General features: G+C 38.3%; 1 protein-coding gene across 5 annotated transcripts in view; it reads right to left on the reverse strand.

Annotated features, from left to right (window-relative positions):
- Nucleotides 1-1,940: 1,940 nt before the first annotated feature.
- The window catches only part of LOC124160175 (probable ubiquitin carboxyl-terminal hydrolase FAF-X), an 86,425-nt gene continuing 69,031 nt past the window's right edge, over nt 1,941-19,334 (reverse strand). For 4 of the 5 annotated variants that reach the window (XM_046535938.1, XM_046535939.1, XM_046535936.1 and 1 more), the window contains 11 exons: nt 18,331-18,557; nt 17,942-18,138; nt 17,322-17,449; nt 17,068-17,234; nt 15,325-15,480; nt 14,155-14,261; nt 13,027-13,256; nt 12,606-12,808; nt 12,260-12,409; nt 8,603-8,949; nt 1,941-6,629 (listed from right to left, as the gene is read on the reverse strand). In XM_046535938.1, the coding sequence (XP_046391894.1) occupies nt 6,269-6,629; nt 8,603-8,949; nt 12,260-12,409; nt 12,606-12,808; nt 13,027-13,256; nt 14,155-14,261; nt 15,325-15,480; nt 17,068-17,234; nt 17,322-17,449; nt 17,942-18,138; nt 18,331-18,557 (2,273 nt within the window). In that variant the 3' untranslated portion in view covers nt 1,941-6,268. The remainder of the gene's footprint in view (nt 6,630-8,602; nt 8,950-12,259; nt 12,410-12,605; nt 12,809-13,026; nt 13,257-14,154; nt 14,262-15,324; nt 15,481-17,067; nt 17,235-17,321; nt 17,450-17,941; nt 18,139-18,330; nt 18,558-19,334) is intronic. The other variant, XM_046535940.1, reaches the window with a different exon arrangement.

The raw sequence follows: 19,334 nt of genomic DNA on the forward strand, positions 1-19,334 counted from the left end.
AAAAAATGCGTCTATTTGTAGTCCCCCCATTAACAATTACCATATGCTTTTTTGGAAAAAAGGGGGGAATATATTCAGATAAATATGGTAGTTCAGGATCGAGTGGTATTTGTAAGATCAAAGCCGCTGAGGATGCCAAATGCGTATCTTAAAATTTTTCTTGAAAGCAGGAGATCCTAGAGCAGAGAGAGATTACCCACACAGAATTGAGTGCTAAGATGGACAGCCTTGAAGCCTATGAGATACAGCAATTTCTATCTCAACTTCTCGCCGTGTCACAGTAAAATATGATTCACATGTCCTGTAATGCCTCCTGAGAGGTAGCATTACAAGACATGTGCGTATGCATATTAAAATCTAGGGCTATTGCGTTTGTAACAAAATTTCTACATGTTTCGAGATTTATTTCTGGAGAGGTGACCCTGCCACTCGAAAATAAATTTAAAACTAAAGCTATAAATACTTCCAGGCAGTGGCGTAACTAGGATTATGCTTTGGGGGGATTAGGAGGGGATGGGAAGGGCGACCTCCCACCCCCCTTTTTGGGAAAATTTTGGAAAAATGGCATGCCTGCAAATACATTTTACATAAGGGCCCCTGCGCACTGGCAACTTTTACAAAACAACTATTTAGTTGCTTTGTGGATGTTCAAATGAAACACACGAAATTGATTGTGGCCCTGCGCACGGGCGACTTTTTAGTTGCCGCAACTGCCGTGTGTTCCATAGGGACTTCCTGAAAGCAACTAAATAGTTGCTTTGTAAAAGTTGCCGGTGCGCGGGGGCCCTAAGTTTAGCACTTAAAAATTGAGTTTCATTAAAGGGTTACGTTAAAATTTACTACATGTCAAAAATACAAAATAGTTTTGAATATTATTTTTATTTATCTGAGGCTTTGGGGGAGATCTATCCCCCTCATCCCCCCCCCCCCATAGCTACGCCACTGCTTCCAGGTACTCCACGATACAGCTTCCTAAGATTATTCACTCCCTCATTAAAATTCCCTATAGTGAGGAGTATGCACTTGGTATCTTTTGGCTGAAGTTACTAGAGTATAACAGTCAGGGTTCCCACTCTAACTAAATTATAAAATTCACGTTTTTTTTCCAGGTTTTCACGGTTTAAATGTCTTCGGTCCGTTGATGAGCCGTTTTAGTCAAATTGTTGATCACGCAACAATCATAGGCCGCACATTAACTAAATACTTAATAAACGCGACAGACGCTGTGAATGAAAATGCAGTGCTATCACCTCTTATGACGTCACCTATCGTTAGCAACATTCAGGGCCAGCGAAAGGTTGTTAGTGAGATATTGGAGGGAGTAGGGTGGCAGAAAAATGAAGAAGTGTCTGATTTTTCGCCAGGGTTAATGAACACTATGGTAACGTCTTCCAATCACAGGTTTAAGATCAATGTGTCGTCATGAGACATGGACTAATGATTGCGATTCGAATATACATTTGTAGACAGTATCTGTGCATGTCTGAACTTGATACGTGATCGACATCTATTTTTCTTTTGATCTGTCAATAATAGTTTTATAATCAAGTTTACGAGATTTTGAAGGTTTTATGATGAAATTCACGGCTTTTTCCAGGTTTTTTTTTACAGTAGACAAAATTCACGGTTTTCACAGTTAAGTGGGAGCCCTGAAAATCTAAAGAGTAATGAGATTTCAAAATCAGATATTTTCATTGAGACTCAACCTAGTTTACAAAAATCTATTTCCTTTCAAAACTTAGGAAATGAGATTCAAAATGGGATGTAATACTTATGTTTAAAGTTTGGACAACTCTGATTAAGCAAAAATCATTGAGAGAATGTATGTTAATTCTAAAGACAATGTAGCACAATGTAAATTAAAATGAAATTTTCGGCATGTCTGGAATAAACCAAGACATAAAGGGGAAATGACACATAACATGCATAAAGTAATTACCTTTTTGACTTTTCCATGAGGCCTCACTTAATTTTTATTTTGTTAAGTAAAAGACTATATTCCTTTTAACATACTATATCAACTGGTGAGGGAATCAAAACTGGAACTTAATAAAAATGGTTAAATTGCTCAGACTTATAAGATGTTTCACTGAAAATCACCATTTTAGCAGTGCCTTAATGGAGTAAAAAATTTTTTTTGCAGTCTTTTCTTTTAATCGCTGAGCTTCACTCCCACAAAAGGCAAGTTTCCTCTTAGAGAGCATTTCACTTGGATTTTTCTTATCACATTTCAAGACAATTCTAATTACTTTTACACTGGTACTTCATCCAATAATATCTACATTTGTACACCTATTCTGCATTGATTAAACAATGGAAATTTTGGTAGACAATTTGTATTACAAAAACTTACACTTCAAGCACTATACAAGCAAAACATAAATTATAAGTGCCGCAACATGAGATATGGCATAATTTAATAATTTTTTTATTTTTAGTTACAATTGGCATTTGCAAATATTATATGTTCAACCAAATCAACAAATAAAGCTGCTGGCCTTAGCAACTTCTGACACTGCAACCAATATGCATTTCGTCTGCTCCCGATTCGGGAGGTATTTCATACCCTCCATAATTCACACTACCCTCACTAAACAACCTGCCTCCACGGCAAGTGCCACAGAAGGTTTAGATCAAGGGGCCTTGGGCTGTTCCCCTGATCAGAAATAATATCCATCGCACCAAATAAGATATGCAGACAGCCTTAAAGCCAGGTTTCAGGGCAAAGGATGCAGGATCTCACTCGGTAAAAATTTCTTGGCGGAGAGTTTAAAGAGAGGATTAGGGTCATGTTAAGGGGATGGAGCTTACTTCCAATCACGCACACGCACCCTGACTGCTAAGTCCCAGAGTGAAAACCTCGTGGGAGAGGGGAGGGAGAGCAAGGGGAGGTTGAAAATATTAAAGAAGAAATGCCCAAAAGAGTTTGTCCTCATTTTATGAATTCTTGTCAAGACATTATGTCATTGAAATATTTCTCACAATTGCAAGCAATAGAATACTAAGGGTTCTATTACCTTGCATTCGGTCAAACCCCAAACATTCACTGGAGCAAATGATTTTCAAGCGTAGCACACAGACGTACGGTGACTTTCACACGAAAAATTTCATGATAACAAAAAAAATTAATCCATTAAACCTTTTCCAAAAGTCACCATTATAAAAATTTCAGGCCGACGAAATTTCGTCCATTATCAATGCCAGTGAAGAAGTTTTTGACTCAAGGGGTTATACTTTTTAGAGACTTCTGATAGCAAACTCATATGCCAACCACTTTAGGGATGCATGGGAAGGGCTAGGATGTGTTGACTTTAGCCAGGGCACTCCACTGCATTGGTAGCATTCTTAGATAACGACACGCAATATTTTTCAAGGATTACATAATTTGGTATTATAAAAATATGAGAAAAAAGCAAAAAGTTGACTCAAGCAACAGAACTGTACATGGGTCATAGCCATAGAAGGGAAGATAGAAAAAGGTATGTATGCTAGGAGATTGACCAATTTAATATTTGAATTACTTAAGATAAATGAACCGTTTTACTCTCTGAGCCTCATGGATAAAATTTCAACATTAATCACTGTTTGCATGCATGAAAAATGGTGCGATGATCACAGAAAAGGACACCATCAATGCCAGGAATTCAAGATTGGCTGTTAAAAAAAGCCTGCAACTTGATCCTCAGTGACAACCGGAACCACGCCGAAGAATGACCAGGAGAGCAAAAGGGGTCACACTGAACTATACAAGGGTTTAATGATAAATAAGATCAGCAACAATAAAAAAAACAATAAAAGAGATATACAAAACACCAACCCCATTGAGGAACTTAATCTCAGCCACAACTAGGCCACTTTTAAAAGGAGCATATTGTATTAAAAGGCAACTTTCTGATTATGACAGTAATAATGGGCAAGACCAGACATCCTAATTGAGCTTCATAATTTAAAAATCGAAACAGTTATGGGCGGAGGAAAAAATCACTCCCTATCGCTTAGCATAGTTTTTTTACTCAAGTCCTTACGAGTAAAATATAACAGGTCAATTTACGAAGGGCTGAAGACCCCCATGCCTATTTACTTGCTTTGGGGGGGAATGTATTAGGTATAAAACAACTCAATGAGGGCAATATATTAAAATATGCTGAAGATGCAAATTGAAGGCACAAGAAACAAGAGGATGGACAATCATCCACATTACCTCACAAAATTAAGAGGTCATGAAATGCACTGACACTATGACTGTAACCCTCACATGAGAATATTTCTGAGAGAAACCTATTTTGAAAGTAAACAACCTGCAACAGACTGAATCAATTGAATAAGTGAGTCCTAATCATTACCTAAAATTGAAAATATTAGATACCTGAGGGGATTTGAGGTGACATTACAAGAAATTTAACGTCTTAGCAACACCAGCAAACGGCAGCTACCAAGATGAGGCATTCTTGCATAGTGACAACCTTGACTGGGGGGTTACCGAGCCCAATTAAATACACAGAAGAGGTAATCATAACATATGAATATCGTCTCCTGATATGAGAAAAATAAAAAGATGGGTATAAAATAATTTTGAAATCGTGGACATTAAGAAATACTGCCACACGCTAGGGGATATAAAAAAATAAGGACCTGATAACCTACAAAATTATGGGCACATCTTTAACAGACCAACGGGCATACAGAAAGGAAAGCAGGAAGATAGAAGAACGAGGTAGAAAGACAGAAAGGTCTCTGGAGGCTATAGGAAGTTTTGCACAGGCAGGGTCCAGCAGTCTATTCAATTACAGGCATTCAGTCCCATCTATCACCATTCTGACTTCCAGCATCTCCAAAATTTCCATTCATCCACTCAACACTTCAGTGACCATACAAATTCCTCCGTTTAAAAACATTCACAATTCCATTAGACCATCCGCATCAGAATCGGCTATCTTCTTCGATGGGCTATGTTGCAGCAAGAGGAAAGCCGCATCTCTTCTCCTCGAGGTCCCCAGCTGCCAGTTCATTGGGGTCCGAGGCTAAGAGGGGTGGTCAACGAGAGGATTAGGTTGAGGTAAGGAGGGTGGGTGTGGGCAAAGGAGTAAGAGGCCAGGCCCTACGCTACACCAAACGGGGCAGCTGCAGGCCAGGTGCAAAAGTAGTTGAATCGAAGAAAGGATTACAACAGTCACTTCTCATACACAAAAGCAAAAAATAAAAGTCCTCAACATTTTAGGAAACAAGTCCAATAATACAAACCCACAACTACCCTTCTCACTTCAACATTCACACTTTTGATGGTATGATCACACACCCACAGCAATCTAGCCTGCAGTTAATATCCATGACTTCCCACAGTCTAGAAAAGAAAATAAAAAAAATAGTTCATTTTCTTCCCCTATGCAATCTCAAAATCGACCACTAAATCTCTCTTGTTAAACACCCAACTGCACTACCATCAAGCATGGCACAACATGCACACATTTTTTGCTATGGCACTTCCCAAGTTTTGACCTACGCTCCCAACCTAACAACACTTCAACACTCGCAATTCTTTAAACCAACATCATTCTCTTTAGTATCAAACCCCATCCTTCTAAACAAGCGATGAGTGGCTTAAATTCCATCACAGGCAACAGGATGCAAGACTCCAGCAGTGCACACCAAGGGTGTACACACGTACCCGGCAGGTAAGCCACAACTGGATCCAGAGAGTTTTTTTTTTTTTAAAGGTCTTTCTCTGTACATTAAAACCATCACTGGAATTTTTTTACCATACTTTTGGAAAGCCCTCCAGAGGCAGCATGGGATGGGGGAGGAGGGTAGAAAGTGGTCTGATTTAAGACTTAAATCCTTTCTCTCTCTCTTTTCTATCAAACTGTCACTCCCTATAGCATAAAGGTGACACCACCACCACCACCAACTGGGTCCGTTCATCCGCTCACAATCTCTGCAGCTTGTCAACAAGAGGCCACTGGAACTTTTTAAAAGGGGAAAGAATGTAGACTAGAAAGGGTGCACAAGTGCTCAAATCCAGAACGGGCCAAAGGCAGAAGGCGACAGCGTCAATTGTTGGCCAAGTGCCCCTCCAAGACTACATGAGCAGCAAAGTAACTAGCAGCTCACGTCATGCCTAGTCAGAAAACAAACTCGGGCAGGGCTGCCCAAGTGAGCTATAGGTGGAGCTGACCAGCACCCTAAGTGGAACGTGGGCGCAAACCGACCGAGACAGGGCCGGGCACAAGATCTAGGAGGGGAAAGGGCTACACAAACGAGGAGGCAGGGGCTATGCTAATAAATTTGGATTGCTGGAAGACCTCTGCGGTTTATCCTTGGCTATTAAGCTCTCACCACCGTTCCCCTCCCCTTCGACCCCAGTCGTAGTCACCTCACTCTTTCCCTCCTCCCCAACAACACTCGACCCAGACACCATTGTTTCCAGCATGGGGGGCCGGCCGCCATCGGGAGACGGGTGACTGGGCGAAGGAGTTGGTGCTCCAGTGCTCCCACTCGAGATGTCCTCCCCACCCGAGCCAGCATTTGTCCGACTGCCAATGTCATCGCTGGCAAGGGAGCTGCTCACCACCCACTCCAAACTGAGATCCACAAGGCCCACACCACTCTCCCTCACAACGCCCATCCGTGCTCTGCGCCAGCCACCAATCGAACATGGAAACGGGTATGCAAACAACATTAGCATGCATGACCACAATCACGGTGAATAAATACACAGTACAACCCCTTGCTTGCCCTCTTCTACGAACTCAACTTAAAGGATGAAGAGCGAGTAAGTCAGGGTGGCCAATCAAATAAGAAGACGATTTTCCCTCAATTTTACAGACAGTTTCACAACAGACACGAAGGTTAGAGACACGATGTTCTGACAAAAATTATTGTCCAAGGACAGGTGGAAGGGAAAAACAGTAAAGGAAGAACAAGGATAAGATACAGAGAGCAGGTGATTAATGAACTAAAGCAGAACTACAAAGATGTTAAAAGGTTAGCTGATTAGAGGATTGACTGGAGTACTGTGCAAAATGAATTATCGAATTGATGACTGTTGATGAATTTTATTACACAAACCTCACCATATTTTCATATTTATTGGCGATAAATTTGGGTTATGTTCGGTGAAATGTTAACCTTAAAAAAATTGCATAACATAATGGTAATAGAAAGCATTTTACATCTTTTGGAGCATCTTCTAAATGACATATTGGAAATGGGAAGTATTAATCAAAGCTAGGCTTACACACAAGAGATTGAGGAAAAATCGTCAATTGAATTTCTCAGCAAAAATTATTTCCAGTAATTTTCCCCGACATTCCAGATAAAATGAAATGTCCTGAATTGAAAAAGAGTGGCCACCCTGTAGGTCCTAAGTGTTGGGTGAGACTAAAGTAATCCTAAATGGAAGAACCAAAAAAAGAAACCATAAAAAAGGCAGGCAGACATGAAAACCACCAATGCAAACATGGGGTTTTCATGTACATATATTAACACATGGCGTGCATTCATAATACAAGACATAATGGACTCATTTTGATGAAAGAACAAATTAAATTTCAGTAAGTTCCCACCTAGAACATTTTCCTACCATCACCAAGGCATAAGAACCTACTTTTTTCCTGTCTTATGCCAAATCTCCATACATACTCCCTAACTGAAGTTTTCTGTTTTCATCAAAAATAACAATGAAAATTAATTGATTAAAATAGTCTATCAGCAAGTAAAACAGTCCATTTCTATTTTGTAATAATGATGCTATTTTTTCGATTGGGAAGAGTATTTCATTTTCCTTAGAATTTAGAAATCCTGTAAATTATGGGAATTCCAAGAGGCATAATCAATCATCTAAATGACTACAATTACTAAAGAGCCTTAATTATCCACCCTTTGATCGACTGTTCTTAGTATTATACGCCAATGACTTCCCTGGCCAGCTACCACAAACACTACCTCACTCTCCATTTCCTACCACGTTGATTCTTCCTTTCCTACCCTTCCCCACCATAAAACAAGTATGTAATTTTTCCAAAACATATGGGCAATAATGTATTTCCCGTACTTTTACAACTTTCACCAAACAAAACTGAAGAAATTACGAGAATTGTGGTAAAAAAATCACTCAACAACTTGTTTATCATTTCTCTTGGAGAACCCGTACTTACTACTTCTGTACAAAATGGAGTATTGATTAAGTGTACCCACAAAAAAAACAAAGTTTGTGACTGTTGACACAGCTCATTAGCCTGAAGGCAGACTGCCGCGAATAGCTCACACACGAGAATGTACAATGTACGACTTTTAGGTTTGTTCAAATGAAGCACATGCAAATTTGAGCATTCCTTGTTAGCCATGGTCAATTTCTTCATGAACATAAATAATTCTCTGGATTTGCACCAGCTATTCACAAGCTTCACCATAGGAGTGATTGGTATTGGCACCTGCAGGTCAATAATGGTAAGGTCTATGGCATCAAATCTATTGTTGTAATGACACAGCCATCAAATGAAATGACTGCAAGCCCACTCATAACGATTGATGCTTTTGATACCAGTGATATTCACATAATGACTCGTAGGCCATACACTGCGGCTGGCCTCAGAGGCTGACTGACCTGTGCCCAGTGGGGATGGTCCTAAGGCCACCCTGAAGAGTCGATGGTGGGCCTCCCACACATGGCGAGGTGCTAGCATGGCTGACTTGAGGTTGCTGCTGCTGCTGTTGCTGGGTGTTGTGGTGGGTGGGGGCAGCAGTTGACTGCGTCGTGGCCGTTGTCTGCTGTTGCTGCTGAGGAACGTGGGCCACGCTTGGGTAGCCATGGGGGGGATTGAAGACGGCCGTGGGGGGCCCGCCCACCATGACCTTCACCCCCTGGCCCTGCACTCCACTGCTCACGGGATGGTGCTCCTCAGGAGGTTGCGGACTGTCCCCTTCTTCAGACATCTCGTCCACCTCAGGTTCCTTGGGACACAGCATAAAGGAAGATTATTATTATTATGCTTTAAGCTCTTTTACCACATAATATTTCCACTGGTCCGGAATAATGTTACAGTAAAACCTCTACACAGTGAACATCTTTACATCATAAACCTCCATACTTCATACCACCCCTACGATCCTGTCAGATTTACATGTAAATTTACAGGCAAACCTCTTTGTAGTGAACCTCTTTATGTCGTAAAACCTCCACTTATCATAACAAGGAGATAACACCGTGAGAGCCTAACTACCTCCGCAAATCGTACTGAGACAACAAGAGACCATTAATACAGCCACAATTACGTACATAGAATGAAATTTTCAGCAATAAATGTTTCACGCTTATTTTTTTCTTTTACACCTTTAATATGCTGTAATTTTCACGTTAATCATTAGTTGTGGCCATTTTGTTCCATATGAGAGCATACCTAATACACTGAAACCTCGATATAACGACACCCCACGGTGCACTAATAAACACTCGCTATAGCGAATTGTCGCTTTACCGGAGGTGGAGCAAATAATAGCCAATATACCTGTTGCGAACAGATATACAGGAACAGGAGTGGTGCGGCGACAGATAAACATCTATCCGATAAACGTAAGCATAAATCCAGACGAAAGGCGATGTTTTTTTGCATCACTAAATTTCCTTACTCAAATAACGACTACCTATTCAAACAATTCATAAGCGCCGCACTGAATAAAAATCATGCAAAGCATTGTTTCGTCATCATTATATTTATCGAACGACAGTTTACCACATAAATTTGAGACTGAGCACTCCATTAACTTCATTTCTAACGGATCGCTAGCAATTACAGAGGTTAAGGAGTCTTCATGAAAGTCTTCCGGCGGTAAAACCCTCGCTATGGCGAGAGCCAACACCGAAAGGGTCTCGTAAAAACGAATTCTTTAACACGCTTATTATAGGGTCAATTGACGGTGCATCGGCTATCTCTCGTAATAGCGGGGGTGTCGCTATAGCCCGTACTCGCTTTAACGAGGTTCCACTGTAGTAAATAAGAAAAAAGGTATCCAAGTATCCCAATCACTTTAAGTGACTGTTGAATTAACACGTTGCGTACTGGGGTATTTAAATACCTAGGAACGCCGAGATTGGAAATATGTGCCTATTAGGGCTTAATGCCTTTGGTTTAAACATGGTTAAAAAGCTAATGCTTAGAATATAACTTTACCCAATCAAACGTTATGATGCATCAATTCATTATGAATAACGAACAACAACTGAAAACGTACTAACGAATACGTATTGTACGCTTTAAAATTGCTTAGGTTGACGTGCCTAAATGACGAGAATCTTCGTCATCCGTGCGGAACGTTCGGGAAAAAATGACGAGAATTCTCGCCATTCGTACGCAATGTGTTAAGAGAGACCACATCGTTTTCTCTCCAACCATGGTAAAAATAATGCGATAGCGCTCACTTTCTGTAATTATTAAATAATAAATACATGTTCACTAATGCATGCATGTTTGTTTAAATGCATAAATATAATGGTTTAAAAGACAATAGGGCCCTTCATATCCGAAGGATATGATAAAATGGTGCCTATCACTGAAACCTCTCTATAATGAACCTCCATACATCAAATTGCACAAATTTTGGTCCCCTCCATTACGATGAGAAGAGGTTTTACTGTAAATTTTTATTTAAAATATTTCTCTTCTTAGTTTTCAACTACACAGTGTCAACCTCTGTCATACAACACTAATTATGCGTTGAGCTTGACAGTGAAAATTTTAAGGGGTATGGAAAAATTGACCAATCACCCTGGCAAGTCTACTTCCGCACATTGGAGTTCCCACAAGAATATTTTTTCTATTCTCTTCCACAGACACATACACCCTAAAATATGGTAAAATCTTATTGATCTCCATATACTTGACCCATTACCCCCCAAGTGGGTAATTTACGACCCATCACTCAAATCACTGTAGTTAATGCAAAAAAGTAGATATTGCAGATACAATGTTTTCCCCGAGTGCCAGGTAATGTTTTCTACATGATGAAACCAGCTGCTACTTATATATGAAATGGCATCCCCTTGTACCAACATGGAACCTCAGACCCAAAAAATTCGCTGGAGGGTAATGGGTTAACAGATATATTTCTTGAGGTGTAGGTCAATAAACCTAACACCTACATCTATTAACACCGTAACCTTTCCTTGACTTCACCATTGTTTTAGTGGATGTATCAACTTCACCAGGAAAATAATTATTCAAGTTATTCCACAGGAAATTGAAGGTTTAGTTAGATTGAAGACATTTTACAAAAAGCAAGCAATTCTCAAAATACATGGCATTATGTATTCGAGAATCCAGACAAGCAATACGCCAACTATTGGCCGAATTGGGAAGTAGAGCTCCGAGGATACCTAAGGAAACCACGTTGACAAATCATTGGTATTTCTGGAAATTTACAGATTTTTCTAATTAAATTTTTGGTATTAAGACATCATAACGTCGCAAGTAATATATTTTAAGCATTCATATCAATGTAAAATGCCTTTCCAGTTGCCATTTTTTGCTACAGTTCATCATTTACTGGGACGGTGGTTTGTTTGTTTAATGCACTTGGGGTAACTGACGGATTGCATTTTTTCTTTTCTAGCCAGCTGAGAATATAGTTATTTTTATCGCAGTCACTCATTTATGATCGTTAGGAACCCTTGGAGTAATTTCCGTGAGATAGTAGAGGATATTTCAACTGAAATTTATTAATTCCTTCATCTTAACTGCTATTTGTTGTTGCCCGTGGGAACTGAAATACCTCCTCAAAGCCTTCTCAGATATTTTCTACTTTAATCATCGCAGTGGCTCGACGACTCATCCTATTGCACCACATGTTATCATCACAACAATATCCTCGATGCGTCGGCCATATTGGCAAATTACATCACTGCTTTCATACTGCCATCGGTGATTTGAGTCTCGAATATAATTTTCTTAAAAAATTATGCAGTGAAGAAGTTATCATCAGGACTAATCTCTTGCGTGGTAAGTTGATACAAGTTAATAAGGAACTTCTCGTCAATATCTTACACCACTTAAAAATTATTAAGAATCCAGTTATAGTTACTACAAAGATAGATCATTATTTTTAAGCTAATAAAGCACTGACCAACAAATCATCAAGGAGATAAATAGTCTAAGTTTGTATCTTCCATTGGAAGGCACTTGGCCACACACTTAAATTTCACAAATTCAAAATTGAGAAATTACTTGGAGCCTCAAGAACACTGAGAAAATTAATGACAGAATCATACCTCCTCAGGGCAAAGTACTAATGCCCTCTCCAATGTCTTTCGAGCACTATTTGATCGCTCCAGGAAGTATCCATTCCCAGACTCATTAGACTGCGCTGGAGGAGACCAGTTGTTGTAACTGTACTGTGCGTTCTGGGCATATGGTCGCTGCTTAGGAAAGACAAGAAAAAATCTTTATGTCAGACTAACAGCCAAAATAGAATACAGATTCAGAAAATGTTGTGCTGTTAGTGGAAAATGTGGAACCATACAATGAAAAGAATTTCTTCATTAATTTTTGAGTGATAAATCATCACTATACTTTAGTAAAAGGCTCAATGACTCTGGTAAGTTTTTATTGATTTACCCGGTCCAACTCATCTTGAAGCCATTCCACGGCTGATGACCACTTGTGTTTTAGCTCCGGATTGCACACCAGAATTTGGTATGCAGCACGACACTGGGTAAACAGTGCCACCATACCCTTGATGCAGTGATAGGCTCGCTTTTGATAGTGGTTTTTACTTCGTTGAATCGTTTCAAATAGCCCATCTCTTTCCTCAGGAACTCCTGAAATTCAGCAATAAAATGTATCTTTAAACTATGTCCATTCACAAAAAGATATAGCTTTGAGATCAGAAATAATAAACATGGAATTTTTTTCTGAGCATGTTGGACCATTGTCTACTCAGTGTAGGTACTCCAAACATTCAGAAGAGTATTTAAGAACTGAATTCAAAAATTCTTCTCTAGACTAAATAACACTTCAGACATATAAATAAACCCACCTTTTAAAGCGTTGTGTATTCGATGAGTTTGCCAGGAATCTTCAAGCACAAGCATAGCTAGGAATAGATCCATAATATGCCTTAACTCGTGGCAATATGTATACGCTATTTGCCAAAGTAGCTCACTTAAAACAGTTCGTGAGAAATGGGGGTTCTCCCAGCTGCAGAACTGAAGCAATTTCACCACTTCATCTGTCTGATTGACATCCTCTATAATTTTCTTCACGTAACTGTAAATGAGGGTAAAATTTTTCCTTATGAGCATGAAATACCTCAACTTTTTACATGAATACCATCTCAGTTATAATGTATGTATTTTTCTCCATAAAAGATAACAAAATATGTATTGAAAACTCATGTCATGACTTTACAAAATATTTTTTTAACAAATGAAGTTTTTTCTATTATGAAAAGCATTAAAATTATTTTAAAACCCTCTACTTAGTACCCTGTTTTTCAAAAATTCCTCTGATTTTGGACCTCCCCCCAAAACGAAATTCTTGGCTATGCCACTGATTCATTAGGTTAATAGTCATTCACTCCTTTATATGTGACCCATTGAATACACCTTTCTTAACCACACTTTTACAGTTACTTTAATAAATAAACCGCACATGGATATGTAATAAAATAGCTTTGTATAGTTTTTTTTTCTCGTAGTTACTACATTTTATTAAAATACCCTCATTTCTCACCAGTGCCCCAGGAAGAAGGATAGCACTACGAGGGTTAATGACACAAATGACTTAAGGGAATCGAAGGAAAACATCCTCTATTACAGTAAAATAATTCATAAAAACATGCAAACTATACGTCAAACGGACACAAAACAAATAGTAATTGAGTATTAGGCATATAAAATGACTTTTTGAATGCCTAGACTTGCATACTACACAACGTGAAGACGGAAGATACCATCATCACATTCAAGGCAAAAGTCTGTTGTCATTTTATGTCTCCTTTTCATAGGAACAAAAATCACCAGGTTTTGAGGGGGGACAGTCCACATTTTGCTTGAGAAGATGTTGATTATTTGTAATGCATCCACGCATTCATTTTTCATGTCTGTGTCCCTGGAATTTCCTCATAAAAACACATGGACAAGCTGATATAAAATTTGGTACTCACTGACTCCCATTGAAAAGTATCTCAGCGGCTTGGGGCTGTATGGGCATTATATAATCTTGACAGTGGGGATCTCCATAGGGGTTCGGTAAAACTGGAGCTAATCCTTGCTGCAAGTATCAGAAAATTACCCTTGATGCATTATACCACACACTGCCTGAATGACACAAGGCAATTACATGAAAAATATTAAGAGCAGAATTAAATATTGAGCAAAAATTTACACAGCTGAAATAGAAACTTGATATTATGAAGTCAGCACAGGTGGAAACCAAGAATTTCAATTTTCATATTTTTAAGGCTTTTTATAAGGCAATAAAATAATTTCACTTTCATCTCTTCAGTATTTTTGTAATTGGCATGGCCTTTATATTTATTTTGATCATTACCTATGAAGGTATTCTTCACGATAGCATTAAAGTTATCATTCATTACGTCCAATGCATGTATTACTATCAAATAAATAGGATTAATTAAATAAAAAGGCTTTGTAGTACCTTTTTTGACCGTGTCATGGCATCAAAAAATATTACATAATGATTTTTACATGAAGATTATACTAATATCACTAAAAATTTTAAAATGCATATAATCAAAATTCGATTTAATATTAATGAAGTTGAAGTTCATAAATTTGTCATTTTCAATATAATTCTCATTTCTTGTAATTGATTTGAATTTATTTCTAATAAGACTTCTGGAAATGCTAAAGCACTCATTGAAGAAATATTGATATTATTAATGAGGAGATATGGATTGTTTCAGAGCATGAAGCACCAGAGGAATTAATATAATTCAAATGTCAGAACTAAATAAATAGAATGGCTTTCATGAAAACTTATGTAAGACTTTATTCTAATTTCATTTTTTCGCCTCATCTTGTCCATTCTTTAAGTGAACAAATCTTCTTTCATTTTCCTTCTCATTGAATGTTATCAAAAGCCAACCATTACGAATTTTGCAGAGGTTAAGATATCACAGGGTAGGGAATGAGGATTCGTCAGGATTCAGGAAAAGATGCATACGGCACAATCATAAAACCATGATTTTCCAGCATTTGTAGGAGAACACTAAGCTATGTTTTCTTAAAACATAAAATACAGCATCTAAAAGGCGAGCATTCAAATATTATGTGTTATACATTAAGAATGGATGGCAGAAAGTTTTCAGTACCTGTTGAGAGGATATGGCCTTAGAACTGATATCACAGCACCTAATCAACTGCGCCACAACCTGGTGCAGCTTTGTAAGCTCTAGGTATTGATATTTAATGGGAGGACAAGGCCCATCATCCAAAGCCACCTTCATGAACAAAGTTGGAACATTCAGCTGAAACGGAAAAACATAGTTTTAGTGAGAGGATTCAGATAATTGTAAAATAAAATAAACACTCAACATTATAACTGCCATGAATTCATTAGAATCCTTAAAAATATGTCCAAGCTAAGGAGAATTTCATTGAAAATATTGTAATACAATTTTGTAAAATAAACTCGTTAGAAACATTTTCCAAAAAAAAAAGGGGACACACAGTGGAACGTCGATCTATCGTTTTTCAAGGGGACGGATGAAAAAAAAACAACAATGAATGCAGGAATGTTTGACTAGGTTGCCTATGCAACAGGAAACACAGGATTTGGGTGAGTAATTGTGATTTTCTTTGAAGGATTCAAACAGGAATTTAGCTGACAAATTATTTAATTTAATTTTATGGAAAAACTTAGGGCATATTGTTGATTCAACTGACACCTCTTTCAACCATCCTAAGGAAACAAACCACCTCGCGATAAAATGATTGCACACTGTCTCAGCATTTACACTGCTGTTATGGATTTCTGCCACATGTAAATACTCTTAACTATCAAATGCCATCTAACCCTTACGAGACGGTGGAGTTTTCGTCTTAGCATGACTGCTTTACTAAGCCACAAGAGACTCTTCTTTCACTACAGAGCTTTTTTGCGAGACATTCCGCTGCCGCTGACGATTAACGCAACATTGTTCACGCGTTACACATTGCCTACATTACATGAAAAATATATTTACCAGACAGGAACATTACAAATAATTGACTGTTTTTGACCTATATGATAAATCTCACAACCAATCACTGCGCTGGCAAAAGTGGTTATTTTAGGCATAACATGCACATTGCTCTCGTGAATACGTGTACTGGAAATGGTGTTTCATGGATTTTTACATCAGAGAGAAATCCATAATAACAGGGTAAATGCCTAGTGGAGAGCAAAAATTTTTTAGCGAGGTCGCGTGTTCCTTTAGGATATTTGAAAGAGATATTATTCGAATCAACAATATGACCTAAGTGTCTCGATGAAGTACTGGTGTTTCTATAATTGACTAAAATCTTGTTTGAATCCTTTAATGAATATCATAATTACGCACTAAAATCCTGCGTTTCCTAGGACATGGGGAACCTAGCCAGACATTCCTGCATCGATCGTTTTCCTGTATTCATCGTTTTTTTCGTCCATCCCCCTGAAAAACGATAGATCGAGGTTCCACTGTAATTATTAATGCAGAGGTAAACTTGATTTTTATATATAAGAAACTGAGACTTTATTCTACATAACACAATTCTCGACAGGAATTTCCACAAAGTTAGGTTTCCAGTAATTACTCTGCATCATTTAAAATTTTGAACTTTCTGCATTTGTGCACAAAATTTCAGGTCATCACTTCTTCTATCTAACACAATTTATACAATGGATAAATTTTTAGAAAGTTAAGTGTGCCAAAATTATTCTGTATCATCTAAATAATTTCACTTTTCACGTTGCACAATATCACTTGAATATGCTTATTTCACATAACCTAGGAGGCAATATAAATATGAACATGACCAGCAAATACCTTTCAAAGAGAAAGATACTTGTGTAGTCATAAAAATGAAATCACCTTGAGAAGTTGAGCTTTTTCACTTATGCCAAGATTGGCATAAGTGGAGAAGAGAGAGAAATAGTACGGAAGATGCCTTGCATGGTCAGACACTTCTTTATGCAGCAACGACAGCACAGCGTGTAGAATGTGATCACTCAGGGTGGCATTGGGATCCCCAAGGATAGCTTGAAGGGCAAAATTCACAACCGTTAGCAACATTGGTAAAAGGGGCAATTCACACATAAACACACGAAAAGAGAACTTTCACTTACGCGTCCCAGGAACATCTGTACAGGGTGAAGGACCATCTGGGAGAGACAGGTGACAAAGTAGGACTATAATTTTGATGAAGGCAGAACGAACTTCGGTTGTAGGGCAGACAAGTAAGTATTCACAAAACCTAAAATTAAAACAAGAAATGAACACTAAAAATACCATTTAGATATCACAGTAAACATTATCATCCTCTTTGAAGGTGAATAATCAAGTTCTTCACTCTCCAAATTCGGAAAATTTTCTGTATATAAGTGGCAAAACGGAGTGTCCAGGAATCAACAATGATTGCGTATGCAATTGGCCATATAAATATATTGCCAACGTAAGGGGGGGGGGGTTTGGAGGGATGCATTCTCATTAAAATCAATAATTGAAGAAAATACTGTTTGGAATCAAATCACAGCACATGACAACCATTTCAAATCACTTCCATCGAAGGCTTCATATTGGGGTCTTGAGTGTGAAAAATCTGGGTTGCCTCTCATTCACATGAACACAACATCTGATAGTAATAATGAGATAAATGCATAAAAACAGCATACAAGTCTAAAATATTAATGGGATGAATTGAAAAAAAAAAGATTGAATGCACGAAAAGTTTTAAGCACTGACTCACCTATGGGGATGAGCAAATAGCATATGATGAGCAAACCACTCCCTGATGTGTTTGGATGCCCGCAAGTGGTGGTTTAGCACATCATACCATTCAGATGCTGCCCCTCGCAAGCTCTTCTTTGTATGAAAGCCAGTGTGAAAGAGGAAACGAGCTGCTAATTGAGTGCTGAGCATACTGAGTTCCTCCGCTTCGGCACTCTGAAATGAGCAAAATAAAATCAATTACATTATTTATCTGTTTCAATGTTAGTCCGCTGTTATACACAACTGAGTAATACAGAATGTGTTTCATAAAGCAACGATGAGATGTTTTTTCCATCATTCTATTTATACTTAAAGAGATTATTGTAAATCACTACCTTGAAATATTTTAACAACCAAGTCACTCACCAATTTATCGAGAGCGTTGTGGTGCTGAAGGACAGAATGTAGCGGACCTCCGAGAATGTGTGGATGCCTAGCAGGGATGGTTGGGATGTTGCATGATGCCAGCTTTCGAATGAACTGGAAATACTCGGCAGCAAACTGGTTGCGGTTGTGCATGAATTTGATGTTCTGCTTTCGAACACTTCTTTCAATGGCTGGGGGCATCTTCATTAGACCCAACTTGGTGTCTGCTGCAAATCAAAAAAGACAGAATTTTTGGAGCTTCTGCAGAAATGTATATTTTCTGCCATACTTCACACACTCAGCAGCATCTAAATATGGGAAAGGATTAGAATTAACTAACATCCCCACTAATCGAGGCATATTAAAGAAGTACAGTAAACTCTCGATTATACAAAGCAGGATATTACGAAGTTTTCGATAATATGTACTAAGTGAAATCATGAAAGCCAAGGGTAAATACATGGTGCTTTCCAACAATACTAAGTTTTGATAATACAAAATGTTTTGAAATTATGAACTTTGGGCTTGGTCGCCAGGAGCAAATGACATTTGTTTATATGAACTACGGCAAAAAATTTTCAACAAAACTAGTTTTTCCGGCGAAAGCAGCAAAAAATCAATGCTTCTGACTGTAGTGCATCAAAGTGTGAAATCTTAAATGATAGTGCAACTTTGGAGGGAAAGGGTTCGCCTAAAAACTTACGGTAGGAATCAAGGAGAAGTAGGAGTTCAGTAAAAATATCATGGATGACGCAATACTCCTATCTATGTGCCTAATCATAATCATCGCATCGACAATACTTCGTAGTTTAACATGTGAGGATAATCGGAAGGGGTATTTCTTACACTCCCACTTCAACTCTACATAATTGAATCATTCATATCCAAGATAATGCTGCAAGTCCATAAAATTACTCAAATTTCAACGTTCTTGCCGGTAAATACTAGACCTGACAATAAATTTTAAATCAACATTTGGATACATGAGGAAGGAAGAGAATTAA

The sequence above is a fragment of the Ischnura elegans genome, chromosome 6 (assembly GCF_921293095.1).
Source record: "Ischnura elegans chromosome 6, ioIscEleg1.1, whole genome shotgun sequence".
Lineage (NCBI taxonomy): Eukaryota > Metazoa > Arthropoda > Insecta > Odonata > Coenagrionidae > Ischnura > Ischnura elegans.